The sequence below is a fragment of the Sardina pilchardus genome, chromosome 3 (genome assembly GCF_963854185.1).
Source record: "Sardina pilchardus chromosome 3, fSarPil1.1, whole genome shotgun sequence".
Lineage (NCBI taxonomy): Eukaryota > Metazoa > Chordata > Actinopteri > Clupeiformes > Clupeidae > Sardina > Sardina pilchardus.
Window position 1 is genome coordinate 16,886,836 of NC_084996.1, and position 17,830 is coordinate 16,904,665.

General features: G+C 42.7%; 2 protein-coding genes across 3 annotated transcripts in view; one reads left to right on the forward strand and one right to left on the reverse strand.

Moving 5' to 3' along the window:
* Positions 1–3,167, forward strand: part of syt5a (synaptotagmin Va) — a 6,638-nt gene extending 3,471 nt beyond the window's left edge. The window contains exons 3-9 of the mRNA XM_062532173.1: positions 1–164; positions 286–372; positions 517–684; positions 1,234–1,401; positions 1,528–1,645; positions 1,907–2,040; positions 2,170–3,167. The exon at positions 1–164 is cut by the window's left edge and continues 9 nt beyond it. Of these exons, the coding sequence (XP_062388157.1) occupies positions 1–164; positions 286–372; positions 517–684; positions 1,234–1,401; positions 1,528–1,645; positions 1,907–2,040; positions 2,170–2,379 (1,049 nt within the window). The 3' untranslated portion in view covers positions 2,380–3,167. The remainder of the gene's footprint in view (positions 165–285; positions 373–516; positions 685–1,233; positions 1,402–1,527; positions 1,646–1,906; positions 2,041–2,169) is intronic.
* A 2,914-nt stretch (positions 3,168–6,081) lies between these two features.
* Positions 6,082–16,885, reverse strand: tnnt1 (troponin T type 1 (skeletal, slow)). Of its 2 annotated transcripts, XM_062531145.1 has the most exons (15): positions 16,824–16,885; positions 14,219–14,257; positions 14,092–14,105; positions 13,557–13,613; positions 11,233–11,262; positions 10,326–10,346; positions 9,813–9,834; positions 9,653–9,713; positions 9,282–9,398; positions 8,227–8,304; positions 7,786–7,899; positions 7,401–7,510; positions 6,771–6,861; positions 6,414–6,454; positions 6,082–6,269 (listed from the first exon to the last, which is right to left on the reverse strand). In XM_062531145.1, exons 2-15 carry the CDS (start codon positions 14,242–14,244, stop codon positions 6,221–6,223), a joined length of 831 nt encoding a protein of 276 aa, XP_062387129.1. In that variant the 5' UTR covers positions 14,245–14,257; positions 16,824–16,885; the 3' UTR covers positions 6,082–6,220. The 2 variants fall into 2 exon arrangements, with proteins under 2 accessions (XP_062387129.1, XP_062387130.1); XM_062531146.1 differs by lacking the exon at positions 10,326–10,346.
* Between the last annotated feature and the right edge of the window lie 945 nt (positions 16,886–17,830).

Below are 17,830 nucleotides of genomic sequence, written 5' to 3' on the forward strand. Positions count from 1 at the left end.
GGGCCATCGGGGCCATAGTGGTGGTGGTGCTGGCCCTGGTGGGTTGCTTTGCCTTTTGCATCTATAAGAAGTGCATGGGAGGGAAAAAGAAAGGGAAGAAAGTCCGTGAGAGAAAGGGTGGTGGACGCAGACGGATGAAGAAAGAGACTGAAGGCGAAGGGGAGGTAAGAGGGCGGGGGCTAGAAAATACAGACAGAAAACCATGAATCTAGATTCACAAGAGCTAGAGAGAAATAGGGGGTGAGATAATAACTGTGTGATGTGGTTCAAAAATCTTTTCTTCAGGAAGAGAAGAAAGAGGGAGAAGAGGGGGAGAAGGAGTTCTATGGCAAGCTTGAGTATTCACTGGACTACAACTTCAACGACAACGAGGTACGTATAGGAACTTGTGTGTTAAGATGTGTGGGTTTTCGTGGAAACCTCCCTTGGAAAACAAGTGGATCTGGATTGTGGATATGGTGGCTCCATGTGTCCAGTAGACTGATTGACTTTTGTGGGTTTTTTTTCTGTGGGCAGCTCATCGTGGGCATCATACAGGCTGAGAACTTACCTGCCATGGACATGGGTGGCACCTCTGATCCCTATGTCAAAGTCTACATGCTCCCTGACAAGAAGAAGAAGTTTGAGACCAAAGTACAACGCAAGAACCTGAGCCCCGTGTTCAACGAGACTTTCAAGTTCAAGGTCTGTGTTGTTACCTCTGTCTCCTTCTCTCTATTTATTTCACTCATTCGACTGTTAGACCTTCTCTTCTTCACCTCTCTCCCCAATCTCTCCTGTCCACTCTCTTCACCTTTGTTTTCTTTATCTCTACCTCACTCCTCTAAGTTAACTCAAATGCTTCCTTCCCCCTAGCATTTAGGAAAAACATTTATTTATTTATGATACATTCTTCAATCACAAAGAAAATGGGTGTACTTAGCAATTTTATTTTTACTCATTTTTTGAATTAAGACATTAAAATCAATTGTCAAATGATGATTTTATATTTCTCTTTTTAGGCAACTTTAGCATGGTATCAAATACCTTTTTCTCCCCACTGCACTGTATGTGCACACAAATCATACCCAGTAGAGGAGCATACAGCATTTCTTTATCTCTATCTCACTACTCTAAGTTAACTCTCTATTGCTGCTCTTGTTGTTGTTGTTGTTGTTGTTGTTGTTGTTGTTGTTGTTTCCAGAGACTGTTGTTTCTCATGAGATGTCTAAAGTCATATTGTGGTTCCATCAGATCGCCTTTAATGACCTGGCCCCTCAGACCCTGGTTCTGCAGGCCTTTGACTTTGACCGCTTTGGTAAGCACGATGTGATTGGAGAGATTAAGATCCCCATGAACAGCATTGACCTGGGTCAGCCAATCCACGAGTGGAGGGATTTGGATGGAGGACAGAAAGAAGAGGTAAGATCTGCTCAGAAGCATCCAAACCTTTCATATTTAGTACTTATTTAATCTTTCCATGTATGTTTGTTTATAGTTAATTCAGTATTAATAAATCACTTTCTGGTTTTTTTTTTTTTGTGATAGGAGGAGAAGCTGGGAGACATCTGTATCTCACTGCGTTATGTGCCTACGTCCGGTAAGCTGACTGTCTGTGTGATGGAAGCCAAGAACCTGAAGCAGATGGACCTTGGTGGCTTGTCAGGTACCCACGTCCTCTCTCACAACACTCTCAGCTGTCATGTGTCATGGAGGGGCTCTGATGGCTGTCACATAATGATAGACTCACTCATTGAAATACACATTTTCCTTACAAAGACTCAATAACAGCTCTCAGTAATAAAGGTGACACTGTGGGTTATAGGTTGGCTAGAATGGCTGTTTGTGGCTGTTTAGTGTTACGACAAATCAGGCTATTTTCTAACCTCATCTTTTCCCATCTATTTCCCATGTTTTTTTCTCACAGATCCATTTGTAAAACTTGTACTGCAGCACAATGGCAAACGAGTTAAGAAGAAGAAGACCACTGTGAAAGAGAAGACCTTAAACCCATACTTCAATGAAAGTTTCAGCTTTGAAATCCCATTTGCCCAAATACAGGTACTGTCCAAACATATTAGCATCAACACAGCAGTGACATTCTGATTATAGGTATACTAGATCTCCTCTGTGCATCGAATGGTAACACACTCTCAAGTGACTCTCTTGCTCTCCTCTCCTCAACCACAGAAACTCCAGGTGATCATCACCGTTTACGACTACGACAAGCTGGGCAGCAACGACGCCATCGGGAAGTGCTGGATCGGCTACGGCGCCACAGGCGTCGGCCTCCGCCACTGGTCAGACATGCTGGCCAACCCCAGGCGTCCCGTGGCTCAGTGGCACGTTCTGCAGCCTGAGGAGGAGGTGGACGCCGCTCTCAAGCTTCCCGTGCGCTGAGCGCTGAGCGCTGGCCCCAAGCACAGCCTCCGACACGGCGATTAACCCTGGGCATCAACGGCAGTTCTAATTCATCTCGGCCCCATCTGCCAAATGCCAGGCCAAAGGATGCAAAAGCAACCCCTAAAGCATTATCTTCCTATCCTGACTTTGAACCGAAGTTCCAGCCCTCAACACAGTGCTCAACCCCAAAACTACCATTTGTTAAACGCACACTGCTCAGACAACAGCAGCACACATGACAAAAAATACACCAGCATGTACAGTAGTCTAGAATTCCAAAATCAACTCCTTCTTTTGCACACATCGTACATGCCACATAGTGTTTGTATACTGTGCCCACTCTAATCAGATGTCTCACCTAGTAGCACAGACACCTGCAGACACCTCACACCCAGATCTTTATCCTTTAAGCACCCCTTCTGCGTATAGAGAGGGGAATATGTCATTACTGTAGCTTACGGTTTGTTTTGGAGCAACCCGCCTCTGGAAATGTCTCTCTCCCCTTTCTTGTGTCCCTCCCTTGGTTTTGTATAATGCGTGTTCCCTCACCCCTCCACCAGAACTATCCATTCTAAAATACAGAGACGTAGCATTAGACATGTTTTCATATATTTCTTTTAATATCGTTGGTTGATTATATTGATGTGTTTGTGGTTGTGAGTGTTTAAGTGTGTGTGAGTGTGTGTGTGTGTGTGTGTGTGTGTGTGTGTAGTATGTATGCATATTTGTATTTGTGTGTCCATCATTGTCTGAAAGAACTGTCTGGTTTGCCTACCATCCCTGAATGTACTGTTGCAACTGTAAATATTGTAGTGGAATAAACTATTCCATTATGCTAAAGTGATCTGATATCAAAACATTTTAAGAGTCAAGTGATCAGAGCAAACATATATGCTGTGTGAACAAGAATAAGAAATGAGACGACCAGCCTTTAAACAAAAATGAGAAATGTTGCAGTTGGTTACGATTTCTCTTTTCATTCCTACCGTCAGTATTACCATAAACACTTCACTGTTCTCGCATTACAATTCCAACATAAATACAGTGGGGACTGCACATGTATTTGATACCATGCTAAAACAGCAATATAAAATCATCATTTGACAATTGATCTTAATGCCTTAATTAAAAGAATTTGATTTGCATTGAGCTCAATGAGCATGAAACATGCTAATAGGCCTACTGGAAGAAGCACCATACCAATCTCTATGGTTAAGGGTATGTGATGATGTGGGGATATTTTAATTCCAACGGCCAAGGGAACTTTATCAGGATGCATAATATCCCATAGGGTTACATAGGGGGTCAAATACTTCCTTCCCCCTATAGCATTTAGGAGGAACATTTATTTATTTACATTCTTCAATCACAAAGAAAATTGGTGTACTTAGCAATTTTATTTTTACTCATTTGTTGAATTGAGACATTAAGATCAATTGTCAAATGATGATTTTATATTCCTCTTTTTAGGCAACTTTAGCATGGTATCAAATACATTTTCTCCCCACTGTATGTGCACACAAATCATACCCAGTAGAGGAGCATACAGCAATTGCTCTCATTGGAAGAGTACTCTACATTGTCATGGCCGCTGCCAGGCGATTTGTGAGGTTACATTGGTAGCAGCGCTGATGCTAAGAGTTAATCTGTCTCTCGCAGTCCCAGACACAGCTCTGCCCTCTGCCAAACATGTGAGTAGGGAATTAGTATAGGAGAGCGGGAGAGAGAGAGGACAGAGGGAGGGGAGAGAGGGAGAGAGAGAGGAGAGAGGGAGACAGCAGATGGACACACACACACACACACACACACAGTGATGGAGGGGTAGATGCGTGTTTAGTCAGAGAGAATGAGATAAAAAAAAAAAACAGTGAGAGTAAAAGAACAAGAAATGAAGAGAGAGAGAGAGAGAGTGAGAGGAAATAACGATTGTGAGCCCATGGGTCTGCTGTGAGGGAGAGAGTTTATAAGAGCTGGGATAGATGTAGGAGAGGAAGTGAGATGTGAGACATCAATTTACAGGAAGAAGGGGGCTTAGTCTTCTTATGCAACTAACGCCATGCTATTTATCTAACGATGCTGCTATATCTCTCTCTCCCACTCTCTCTGTCTATGTGTGTGTGTGTCTGAGTATAAATTTGTGCAAAAACACACACAAAATATTGGTATGGCCATTTTTGCTTTACGCTTCATCTGAACCATATAATCCTGAGGCCTCTCAGTGGGTGTATCTGTTTCGCAAGCATGCAGCTTCCCAGTGTCCACATCTACACCACACTGTATAGGCTATTAAGGGCTATTAAAGGCTATTAAGTGCTGAGTCAGACCAGAAGTTTCAAGGAGACAAGTAGTAAAAGATATGAGGTTCCAGCTACAGTAATATAATTAACAACAGCTGTGCATTTGCATTTCAACCACACGAGGGCGCTAACAGTGCACCAACTCGCTCATCTATTTTTACTTGAAAAGAACTAGAGATGAAGAGAGCAAGAGGTGGGAAAGTCCAGCTTCAGGAAGTACAAATCCAACCATGTATTGGTTCTACCTGTGCACTTAACACAGGTGATCTCATCAATTAGCGGCTCTACCTGGCTGAAGAGAGTTGTGCTAATTAGAATCAGCTGATTTATGGGAATGGTTGGCACAGATACTGTGTGTCCGCTCTGAAGTTGGACTTTTATCTTTTATGGATGACGTGTGAAGAAGAATTATCCTTTATAGGACAATAAAGACTCTATCTATCTATCTTTTCCACCTCTGGAGGAGAGGCACACATGGGCAGAGAGGGGGAGTGACAGATTGAGAGAATATGAGGTGAATAAAAGAGATGGTGGGTCCCTGGTCCTGCTGTGAGGGAGAGCGTTTACACTAGGGAGAGTGAGATCTGGGATAGATGTACAGGAAGTGAGTGACGTCATAACAATTTAAAGGGGGAAGGAAGGGGGCATAGTCTTCATATGCAACTAACCCTGCGCTGCATGTGTTGCAATCTCTCTTTCTCTCTCTCTCTCTCTCTCTCTCTCTCTCTCTAGATAGATAGATAGATAGATAGATAGATACTTTATTGATCCCTAAGGGGAAATTCAAGAATTCTATCCCTCTCTCTGTCTAGACTGTCTGGTCTGACTCAGTACACCTGATGCAGATGTGGATACTGAGAAGATACAAAAACACTGGGAATTTGTATAGAAACACACACAAAGTACTAATATGTCCGTTTTTGCTTTGCGTTTCATTCGAGCCGTTCATCCTGAAGCCTCTCATGCTGTGCCCACATCTGCACCACACAGGCTATCAGTTGGTAAACAACATTCCTTTGTCCTCCCCCTCGCGTTACTTGCATAGCCCTCTTCTATCATTACTGTGAAAGCGAGAGAGAGAGAATGACTACAGGTAGAGAAAGTTCTCATACGCTCAGGCCAATTTAATATCTGCTATCACAACAGCCTTGGCTGTGATTGTACACCACAAATCCACCGCAACCGTTGAAGTGTGGCTTCAGCTAAATAGGAGAGCACACCTTTCCGTGTGATTTAATCAACCAACTATACGTCAACACGTTGCACAATGTGAACTTAATGAACTCCCCGATGACAAGCGAGGTCAATCCACATAGACATATAGATCGCGTAGGACTTATTTCATCTTTTCAACACAGTTTTGATAACACAGAGAGAGGGAAGTGTAAGGGAAAGTGAAAGATTTAGATCGCGTAGGATTTATTTCATCTTTTCAACACAGTTTTGATAACACAGAGAGAGGGAAGTGTAAGGGGAAAGAGAAAGATGCAGCTCTCTCCATGTTGCCCCTGTCATCCACTTTCTCCACCGGCAGACGGGCTTCATTTCCAGCGGCCGCCCACTTTGCCTTTGTTGCCATGACCCTTTTTACTACGAGAGAGAAAAGGAAAGCGGGAAGAGAGTAGGTTTAAGATATATCAATGATGAAAAGTAGGTGGCAGGTGGCTTAAAAATAGGTGGGAGTGCGAGGAAATATATATTTGATAAAATAATTAGGCTTAAACTTTAACTTACAACTTCTGAGCATGGGAAATTCTGTTCAGGAGGACAATTATCTAGAAAGAGGAAGTAATAAAATGTGAAATTATAGTCAAGTGTGTTGTACATTAATCACCCATCCCCACACTTTCTGTCAAATCATAATCTGGAACAAGTTATTCACGCCTTCATAACATCACAACACTACAGTAAATCGTCTGGCCCCAACCTACATTTCTGCCTATGCACACGCACATTTAGCCCCCATGTCTCTTAGAGCAAGAACAAAGGTCTTCTTCACATCACCCACTCACAGACAGGAAGTATGACACAGCATACTTACATTATACACTCAGACACAAATAATAGAATAATAGGTAACAAAAGCCTCACCTCATATTTCTGCATCTTCATCAGATCCATGAAGTCAAACTTCTCCGACTCCAACTGGTGGATCCAGTTCCACATCTCTTGTGCACGCTGCCTGCAAAGATAAAATAAAAAAGAAAGAAAGAAAATAAGAGGGATGTGGTCATTTTTATTTCATGTTTGGACATGGTTCCCATTAAATATGGGCAAAAGCATTCTATTAAAAACTCATCAACACAGGCAATTGTAACTTATTTTACTGATTTCAGATACTATGCACAAAGAACTAAAATAGACACTGAACACATACAGTATAGGTGCAAAAATGTGGTCTGATTGTATGTGGTCTGTAGAGAAACTATAGCCTGGCTCCATCTGTCAACGTTCAAGATAAGCTCAAGATACGACACGTGAAAAAATCCCAGGAGCAGTTATGAAAAACACCACTGACTCAAATGAGATGCAGTCAGAAGATCTCTAGGAAACGCTGGGTAAATGGTGATGATAAAAAGGTAGTCTAAAAGAAAAGGATTGCTAGAACATCAAATCAGAATATTTTTCACACATTTTCACACAACACACATGAGGAACAGGATGGGAGTTGTTCTTCCCTGGAGGTCTGTGTAACGTCTGTGTAACGTCTGTGTAACTTACTTCAGGGCATCCTCCCTCATGTTCTCAATAGACAGAGGTTTGCACCTCTCAGATAGAGTCTTTCTTTTAACTTCTCTTCCTGTCATCCGTTTTCCTCTCTTCTGCTCTGCCTGGATTATCACCACAAAAACACACACACACACACACACACACACACACACACACACACACACACACACACACACACACACACACACACACACACACACACACACACACACACACACACACACACCACACACACACACACACACACACACACACACAGCGAGAGATCACACACACGCGTGAGAGAGAGAGTCAACAGAAGAGAGGCAAAATAATATCCACCTTTACTACAGACAATTTTGTCTTAATCACTTTCATTGTTTCATGATTATCTTACCTTTGCGAGGAAACCGCCAAAATTAGCCCCCATGTTGGACAGCACTTTCTTCTTTTTTGCTTCATCATCTGCTTTCTTCTTGGCCTCCTCATCCTCCTTTCTCTGGCGTTCCTCCTGAGAGATGTTGATAAAGTGGACAGGCACAAAAACAATCACAATTCACACAATAAAACAATTCTGAAAAGAAAGACATGAAAGTCAGGGACTTTTTCTCTTTCTCATTTTCAGGACCTATTTGGGCACAATTGCGTCAACTGCTCCACTGAATTTCTGGAATTGTGTGAAACTCAATGCTTTCTCAATCTACAACTCATCTGTTCACCCAGTCTCTGCAGGAGGGGGTAGCAGAGGGTCCCAGCCCTTACAATACACACATTCCTTAGAATTCATTAGAAAGGCGCTTTGAATTCCTTGCTCCATTTCAGCAGGCCGTTATCTCACCGCAATCCTGGTCTGCCGGTCCCTCTCTTTCTCTGCCCGGACACGTTGCTGTTCCGCACGCTCAGAGCGCCGTCGCTCCTGTGGAATAAATGCAAGAGGTCACATGCAGAGGTCACTGCAGAGCAACTCAAATCACTGGCAGCACCTTTGACACATCTCCTGACCTGGATCTATTGGAATTTGATGCTTTTGTGAAAATCCTCAAACACTCTAGTTCATGACTGGATTATGTGTTAAATATACTCTTCCAAATATAGTCTTTGAAAAGATACAAAGAATCCTGGATCCTGGCCAATCCATTATAACTCATTACTTTTTTGGCACAGGGCTAGTCACGTTCAAGTTCATATCTGACTTCCCATCATGCGATAGTGACTTTACAACTTACAAGTAGACACAGTTCAGTAAATGAAAGCTAATGAAAAACAACTACTCTTGTCATATCTTCAATAAGTACTATTGCCAAGTGCAAGAGTATAGGATGTTTGACATGTGATCCCCAGATTTATTCACCATGTAGTACTAATTTGAACAGCTATTTTGGGGAAATGTCCAGTCACTAGACAACATTTTAAACTGTTAAATGTGCACTTGGGTTGTTATCCAACTGGCTACACTTTAAAGAAATGTAGACATCACAGGATGGGTCTGGATGTAGACCTGGATGTGTCTCTCTCCCAATCTTAACAGTCTCTCAATGTTGTCTCTTAAACTGTTTTGATGCTTTTAAAAAAAAATAAAAAATAAATAAATTAACAAACGAACTGAATGTCCAAATGATGGGGCATCTGTTTCCTATCTGTTACAGTCTGTTTGTACCCCTACATGTAACAGTTAGGGAGATTGATGGTGTTGCAATCATTGTCATCCATGTGCTGTAGAGACAGTGATTAAATGGTTGTTTCCCAGAATTGGATTTTGTTTATGTTCTGGACAACAGATGTTGAAAACTTACAGCTGTCTACGTATGTCTTGCTTAGCCCGGAGCTAACATAGCTGATAATGCTAATGGTTATGATAGCTGTAGTCTAACTAACAGACTAAGAACAACTCACAATACGATCTTTAAGTCCGATGAGCTCTTCTTCCTCTTTCTTCCGCTGTTCAAAGTGGACATCAATCAGAGTCTGGAGCTCCACCAGGTCTTTCTCCATTCTTTTTCTATGGAGATCCTGAAAACAGGAATGACAAGGAGAATGTCAGAGCAAAAAAAAAAAAAGACATTTCATTGTTTAAATCGCATCATTTGTACGTTTCTGAAGTTGAACTGAAAGTACTATTGATATGCACTCCAGATGGGTGTTTTAGAAGCCGGTTGCTTCTCTTTTCCTCGTTCTCCCCTCCTTGTGTGAACAATTTCCAATTAATTTCCCTCCTCCACTTGATTTTTAGAAACAGGATCAACAGCTTTGATAATAGCACTCACATCAAAGTCCACTCGCTCCCCCTCTGGAATCTTTGGAGGGGCCAGCTGAGGTACCGTGGGCCTGTGTGAAGGGGAAGTTAATACACAACATATGTAACTGTTACAGACACCCATGAAACACATGTGTGCAAGACTGAAAATGGACGGAAAGGTAACATACTTTGGTCTTGGCCTCTCTTCCTCTGAAAAAAAGATGAAGAGGGAGAGAACAAGAGTGAGAGGGAGATTCACTGCACTCTATAGTTATTCAGTTTTCAGTGAAGAAACTCCACTCTAGAGCCTTCACGCACTCTATTCTCAGGGAATTGAAGCAAGGAACATTTTAATTTCAAGTCTTAAAGTCTCGCCTGGTCCACACCTGTATTCTAAATGTTGATGGTGCAGAACAGAAAGCCACTTCATACACCATGCACAGTTATTCTTCATAAATATGATTAGTATACTAACTGTAGTTACAGTTTTTCTACAGTTCTATAGAAAATATTTTGGTCGTTACTCAAAGACATGCAGTCATTACAAGCATCAAGATTCAGAGAGGAAGTATGTGAAGTGTTTCAAAAAGAGTGACACAGAGAGACAGAGAGATGATCAGTGCATTGCAGGGTGCCACTAGGCTGGGTGAGAGTGCAAAGGTGAAACAGGGGCCAGAGAGAGACTGGAGTCCCATTCTCACCTTCCTCCTGAGTCCCCTGATCTAGCAAGCCCATGAAAGAGGAGCATGAGGAACCATGGCCCAAACACAGATGGAGAGAACAGAGAACATATTCATGTACAGGAAGAGAGCTCTTTGTGTGGGACAAAGAGCATACACATCTCCCATCATGCACTGGCTTCAGTCATTTTCACCACTACTGTACAATCCAACAGATTGAAGCCGGGAAATGTAATTTTCCCCGGACAAAGGCTGCAATGTAAGTATTCATGGTCATCAGTTCATAACGCTTATGTTTGTACACATGAGGATATCTACTAATATCGCATGTATACAGACACACTACATATTCAATTTAAACCATGCATGTTGCAATAACAGATAAAATGAGTTTTGAGAGAACTTGTTATGAGATCAGAAACATGACATCAGAAAGTCATGGCTTATTCCTTTTAATGGCAATCATGCATATCTGGAAAAGGCATTTCTGAACCTACATCAAATTGAGTTTAAATTCAGCAGGATTCCGTAAGGCTTTCTAGTCAAGTGCAAACATGTCCACGTTTACTTTAGTTCAGCTATGTGATGTCTCGGTGTTCAAAATGTACCCGGAGGCACAATTCTTTGTTACCTAAGGACCGTCACTCATCTTAAATAACAGTTTAATATGAAAAAACGGTGAAGTGTTCCTTTAAGTATAGATTCCGTAAGGCTTTCTAGTCAAGTGCAAACATGTCCATGTTTACTTTAGTTCAGCTATGTGATGTGATGTCTCGGTGTTCAAAATGTAACCAGAGGCACAATTCTTTGCGTTACATGTTACCTCACTTAAGTATAAATGATCTAAACAGTTTGCTATGTAAAAGAACAGCACTGACGTGGATGGGTTCTCTCAGGAAAGCCCAGAGAACACTGCCCACATACTGACCTTGATATTCTGTGTCTTCTTGTTGCTCGCCTGGTCGACATAACCATCACAGCAGGCATTGAGGCAGAAACAGGATGAAATACCCAGTTTGCAAAGGAATAGATTGTCATTCTATGAAACAGGAAGGCCTATCGTTTCCACTATAAAATTGTCAAACTTTTCATCACAAGTAGCCTAAACTTCTTTTCAGTTTATCCACAGCATTAAAGATATTATCTCTCCAAAAAAATCATATTTTCCCAACTCAGGCATACCTTTTTCTTTACACTAAAATGAAATATACAGTAATAAATGAGACAGGTGGTATGTGACGGGGTGGTAAATTGCATGATAAAATGGTCGTAGTTATCCAATTACGGTCAAGTTATTGACTTAACACATGCCTTCAATTAGAAATGTAGGCTAATTTGCTTAGCAATGATATTAAAGGAACTGTATGTAAGAAATGGATTTCAATTCATCATAAAATGGCCCTGATATGTCACTAGACATAAAGAAATCATGCTCATTTCAAATACTTTTATATAATAGTGAAGTTGCAGCCCTCAACTGATGTTGATGTTGTCATGTTGTGTTCTGGCCTGATGCGCTACCCTCCACCTATCTACTAATCACAAAGTAGTGTTTCGGCATCCAGGTTGCCAGCTCTGCTCTAGTTACTAGCTGCAGCTACAAACGTGTCTGATAAATAAATGTCTAATGCTACAAAACCTGAAAGACCTCATTATAAATCCGAAATATGTTGTGCCAAAGTCCGAAATAAAACAAGGATTTGTATAGGAGATGCCTTTGAAAGATGGAGACAGCTGAAAACTGAGAAGAATTTGAAGACAGATGCCAACGTTGCTAATATTCTCCTGGACAGGTAAGATCAATCTATTTTTGGCTAACTGACTTCACTTAATGTAAATGGACATTTCAAATACTTATGACAGTCGAACAAAGTTCTGCATGTTAATGCAAAGTAACGTTAGCGCATATGGAGGAAGTGGGTCATCGAATTGAAAAGGTAAGAAATTGTTTGGGAAATAAAAACGGCGAGTTGTATTAACAATGCATTATCAGAGTCCCTTTCTCTGTCATTATGCTGAGACGCTGAGGAAAACAACATTAGCACTTGGAAGCTAATTTCATTGGAAGCTCCTCGTAGCAGCCTACAGTACGTTCCTGCTGGATCCTGCAGCCTAGCTGGCAACCTCGAGTCAGTGGGGAGGGGGAGGGGATACACTGCTCTACAGTAATTTGAAAGTGATTGCAGTACCAGTTTTGGCCAAATTCTTACATATGGCTAGCCTAGAAATCTAGACGCACCCTAGCGGCCAAAAATATTTTTGCCTAGCGGGATGGTCTAGGGTCGCACTGTTGAGGCCAAGCCTGCGCTAGGCTCCAGGCCAGCCTAGCCAATCAGAACGCTCTATCTGTGTACGGAGTCCTTGAGCCCGCCTTAGCTCACCTTCGGCTTCGTCCTCTTTCGACGAGTTGGGTGTGAGACCGTGTTGCACAACCATAGAGAAAATGGATGAGGCTAACGAAGCGCGCTCGTTTGAATCGGCTTTGGAAGAGTTAGACTTGGGCTTTTCTTTGAAGTCTGAGCAGGAAGAAGCACTCAAGTCATTTGTTTTAAAGAACGAGCCGACCGGCTACGATTGGTCACAAATGCTGGCCTAGGCTGGGATAACTGTTCATCCCACCCACAGGCTTCAGCTCTGTGAATGGTCCGACCCCAGACTAAACATTTCTGTACAGTTTGGCTAGCCAGGCTAACATATGGCTCCTTTAAAACTGTAATTGAAAACAGTTGTTCCTGGGTTGTCTGGTGGCTAAAATTACAGTGCTATTTACAGACAAAACAAAGTGACAGGGTGGTAAGTCAAACCAGACGACGCAAGAAAATCATATATTATAAATATAAATATTTACCAAAAAACTTGATTTTATTCCGAAGAAATATCTATATATCACCAGGAAAGTAAATTTCACTGTCAAAAGTTGGATAAGAATATAACATTTAGGTAGAGATCTTTTAGATGTTAATATCATGTTGGTCAATCTGGACACATGCAAATGGCCATGCATTTGTGATAAATGGTTGAAAGTAGTGTGATACAGATCAAGAATAGTATTTTCTATTGTTCATCATAAGAACCCTTGAATTACTAGCTTTATGCTTTAGAAACACACTTTGGCTCTGTTTTTTTCTGCATCTCATCAAATGCTCTGGATGCCAATGGCATCTGTTTTCACAGATGGTTTTTAAGACAGCTGTGAATGATATTGAGTAATTTCATCAGCTCAGTGTTATGGAACAACTGGAAAGGTCTCACCTCCATCTTCTTCCTGCTGCTCTGGCTCCTCTTCAGGTTCTGGCTCCTCTGCCTCCTCTGGTGTGTGTGTGTGTGTGTGTGTGTGTGTGTGTGTGTGTGTGTGTGTGTGTGTGTGTGTGTGTGTGTGTGTGTGTGTGTGAGAGAGAGAGAGAGAGAGAGAGTGAGAGAGAAAGAGACAAGGAAAAAGAGAAAGAAAAGAGAAAAATCACTCTTCAGTCAAATCCCACTTCATGGTTTTACACATGCTCAGAGAATATTCAACAAACACAAGGAGGAAGGGGGCATTTGCTTTGCATAAACCATTTGTTTCCTCTCTGAAAGACCATGAGCTCAGTGACTAATAATAACCAGGAGACAAATCCACGGTGTCCCAACGGAGACAACAACAGTGCAAGCTCCATCCAATTGGCTTCCTCGTGGCATGATGGGCAGGCCACCAATTACAAATCTCCTGGACCATCTGCAGTGCAAATGGGGGAGAAGAGCCAATAACACACCCCAAGCCCTTATCAGAGACCGAGAAGAGACAACACACCCTCCGCCTGCTCCCTAAGAAGGACAGATAAAAAAAAACAGGAAAGAGGGAAATGAAAGTTTGAGTTTAGTGGGTAATTCACTTCCAACAAGGATTTGTTCAGTCTGCCAGATGATTTGATACTCACTCATATTCCTCTTCTACATCAGACATGGCTGGATCTGGTCTAGAGAGAGAAAGAGAGAGAGAAAACAGAGATGACACTCTTGGCACGCGTATACAGATACACATACTGTACACACAGACATACACACACACACACACACAAATGAGAGAGATAATAAAAATGTATCAGGAAACCTTTGAATGTATTGGATTTTGGCTGCCAAGACTATTTCAAGACTCTTAGAAGTGGGGACCTACTGAGTGACCACATGTCTGTGACAGAGAGAAAGACCGTGAGGATGAAAGGCATGTTTTGTGGGGGACACCAGTTGGACATAAATTGTCCTGTAGTTCAGCAGCCACATGCCAGGCTATTGTCCAGCCAGATGAAGAGAGTGTGAACAGAAGGGCATGCAGAGACTAGAGAGACAGAGTGAGATACAGTTTCTGTCACTCTGCTCCGTCCGTTTCTCTCCTCCACCACCCTGTCCTCCCTTTTTCACGTCTCTCACGTGCCACTCTTCTTCTTTCCTTCCCACACCCCCTTGCACTGGTGCGCAGAACTGTTACTTGATCCCTCTGTCATCTATCTGTAAATTCATCTAATCGCGTCTGTCAGGACATGTTCACTTTGACACTTTGAGTGGAACACAATCGGAACATTTGTCAAGTACAAAGACACTGAGAGAGCGAACGCCAGAGAACAAGAAATAAATATGGTGCCTACAAGCCAGTGGCCAACACCCCGCCTCTTTCCACCGTCACTCCCACCCTTCACATTCTCTCACTCCATCCCTGTCATCTACTACAATTTATAGAGCACACATGTGAGTGATGTGGAGAATGTATCATGCATATAGCTGTCATCGCTTCATAGCTCCCCTCCCACCCCTGTGCCCACAACAAAAGGCCCATCCACTGCCCACTCAACAGCCCTGTCTGCGGCCCATCCATCACCTTCTACCACCACGGCCAGCTCTAACCAGATGCCTGGAGCGCGTATGTCATCCTGTGATCATGCATCCTCACCGACAGAGGGACAGACAGACAGACAGAGATAAAGAGGAGAGCTCAGTGAGCCTGGGATTGATGTGATTAGCTCAAATGGGTGGAGACCTAAAACAGGCTCATCTGCTCATCAAACACCTGCAGCTTTGTTCATGGTTGATAGTCTCAGCGAACGGGCCAAGCAACTAAAGCCTACCTTACACTGACAGACTTTGACAAGATTTGGGAAAGATTCTTGAAAGATTGTAGTCTTTTGAGTAAAGCTTGAATGAGGGGCATTAGTTAAAAGACTACAATCTTTCAAGAATCTTTGCCAAATCTGGTCAAAGTCTGTCAGTGTAAGGTAGGCTTAAGCGGCTGCTTTGATGTCTGTTAGGACTTGAAAGTAGTGTAGGTAGAAATAGTGGTCAAATTCAATGTTTCAAGAGTTCAGGACATCAGTTTGATGGATACATAGGGTGCCTCTCATGTAAAGTTTATACGTCCTCCCTCGCTCCTCGGGCCTCACTGATCTACATAAAGAAAGATAGACGAAGGGATAGACTATCGTTGTTGCCGCCCCATCATTCGTTATGTAGATCAGTGAGGATCGAGGCCCGAGGAGCGAGGGAGGACGTATAAACTTTACATGAGAGGCACCTATAATTAGCTTTGCGTCATCCTTGATGACCATGCGCTGCTAACTGGCCAATGGGGTTGCAGGAGACAGTACTGGTGGGCACTGATGGGCACACCTGGCTGCAAGGTATAAGAGTGGGGGCGGGCAGAAAGCAGCGATTTGGAGATAATGGCGCCCACGTGGGCATAGATCAAAACGAGGGATTTAAGGAAGGGTAATATTACCGCAAGCTATCACGCGGGGGCATTAGCCTGTGGAATTCTGGGGAGGTAATTTTAGTCAAGGACGCAGGGGGGAGATTATGGGACAGTCACAGAGACTCATTATCGCTGTGAGAGTGAATCGTATTAATAGTTCCGGGTTCAGTCGCCGAGGATCAGTTCACAGTGGGGATGGGTACGGGAGGCGTGGAGGATGACAGGGGGCTGACAGGGGGCTGAAAGATCCAACTTTATCATACAGCAAGGACAATAGCGTTGTCTGTTGATCCCTCAGACACACACACACACACACACACACACACACACACGCATCAGCACTCCCTCACACCTGTTCTCTACTCTCAGTCCATCCAGGGTTAGCTGTTCTTATCTTGATTAATTACAATGAAACAACATCTATGTCTAATCTACAGGAACAAAAAGCAACATGGCAAAAATGTCCTAGTTGCAAAATTACATTGCAAAAAGAATCACTCAAAAATTCACTCACACACACACTTGAGACGATTTGGAGAATCACAGCTCGGGAATAGACCACTTCATTACATTAGAACTGCACTGAGACAGTATCATAACATCTTCAAAAATATGGATGGGATGTGTCTTAGCAGTGTGAAGTACGAAAGAGCCTCCCATGGGGAAACTAATGATTCTTGGGGAGGATGTGGTCTATCTACATTAACAGTGACTCCTTTAAAGACAATGGACTATCTGAGCAGTCCATAAAGACTCAACCCTTCATCAAGATGAGCAGGTGCCGTGCATCAGGCGTGTCTTACCTTGGCTGCGGTGAACTTGAGGATGTAGAGGGAAGTCACGCAACACAGACCCACTGAGGACCCGCTAGTAATGGCTATTGTTAAAAGACAATGGGGGTTTTATACAGGGTGGGGAGGTGAGCAAGAGTGTGTGAGCGTGTGTGTGTGTGTGGAGGTGGGGGAGAGAGACAGCAGCCGCGGGCGGATTAGCTGTGAACTCCAGGACAGAAAGATGACCCCACAGTGGGGATTAGGAGACACAGGCCGAGGCTGACCTCACTCCGCAATCAGCACAGCCATAAAAAAAGAGGGAGAGTGAATCTGAGGGATGAGGACAAAGGGGTGCACTGGAAACAAGCGACGGTGGGACCGAAATAGCTCGTGGACTTTTAGGCTCTCTCCCCTTCTGTGAATTTGCGTCTAAGTAATTATTGTTCCACACCTTAAAGCAATTGTCTGAGGAAGTAAATTTGGGCCACACATCCTTTGCTTTGAAAGTATTTTCAACAAAAATGTCACCATTGCCAACTCTTCAATGACTGCCCTTTTGCCTCCTTTGTTTAAGAACGTTGTTGGCCGACATACAAGGACAACAAAGGCAGCGTCTAGCAAATTCCATCCCAACTGAAACCAAGATTTGAGTGCTTTCACTGCAACAGTGTAATACATTATGGACATCTGATTTTGTTTTCTTCGAACGGCACGCCTCACACCTTCCCTAAAGTCAAACCCCTCATGCTATTATGAGGTCAGACACATAGGGTGACATATGTTGATGGTTCTCTTGGCATACCATAGACTGATGACATACCTTTCATTAAACCATTAGTAATTACACATGTGCTTTGTAAAATGTTTGATAGTGAGGCCTATATTTTCACACATATTTTATTATCATAAATGTTTCATTTTACTATTACATTATCATCCATACTAGTACAAATGAAACAGTTTCATAGTAGGATCTCGTTATCACAGCATGACCACAAACGATCACGTCTGTCATCTTTCCGCATAACCCACTGCGG

Bases quoted from the DNA above. Each gene is read 5' to 3' on its own strand.
- tnnt1 (XM_062531145.1), bottom strand. From the start codon at position 14,244: ATGTCTGATGTAGAAGAGGAATATGA. The intron at 11,263-13,556 runs GTGAGACCTTTC...TATGTCGACCAG, and splicing joins GCAGCAGGAAGAAGATGGAG to GCGAGCAACAAGAAGACACA. The intron at 9,714-9,812 runs GTATGTTACCTT...CCCTTCACACAG, and splicing joins GAAGAGAGGCCAAGACCAAA to GCCCACGGTACCTCAGCTGG.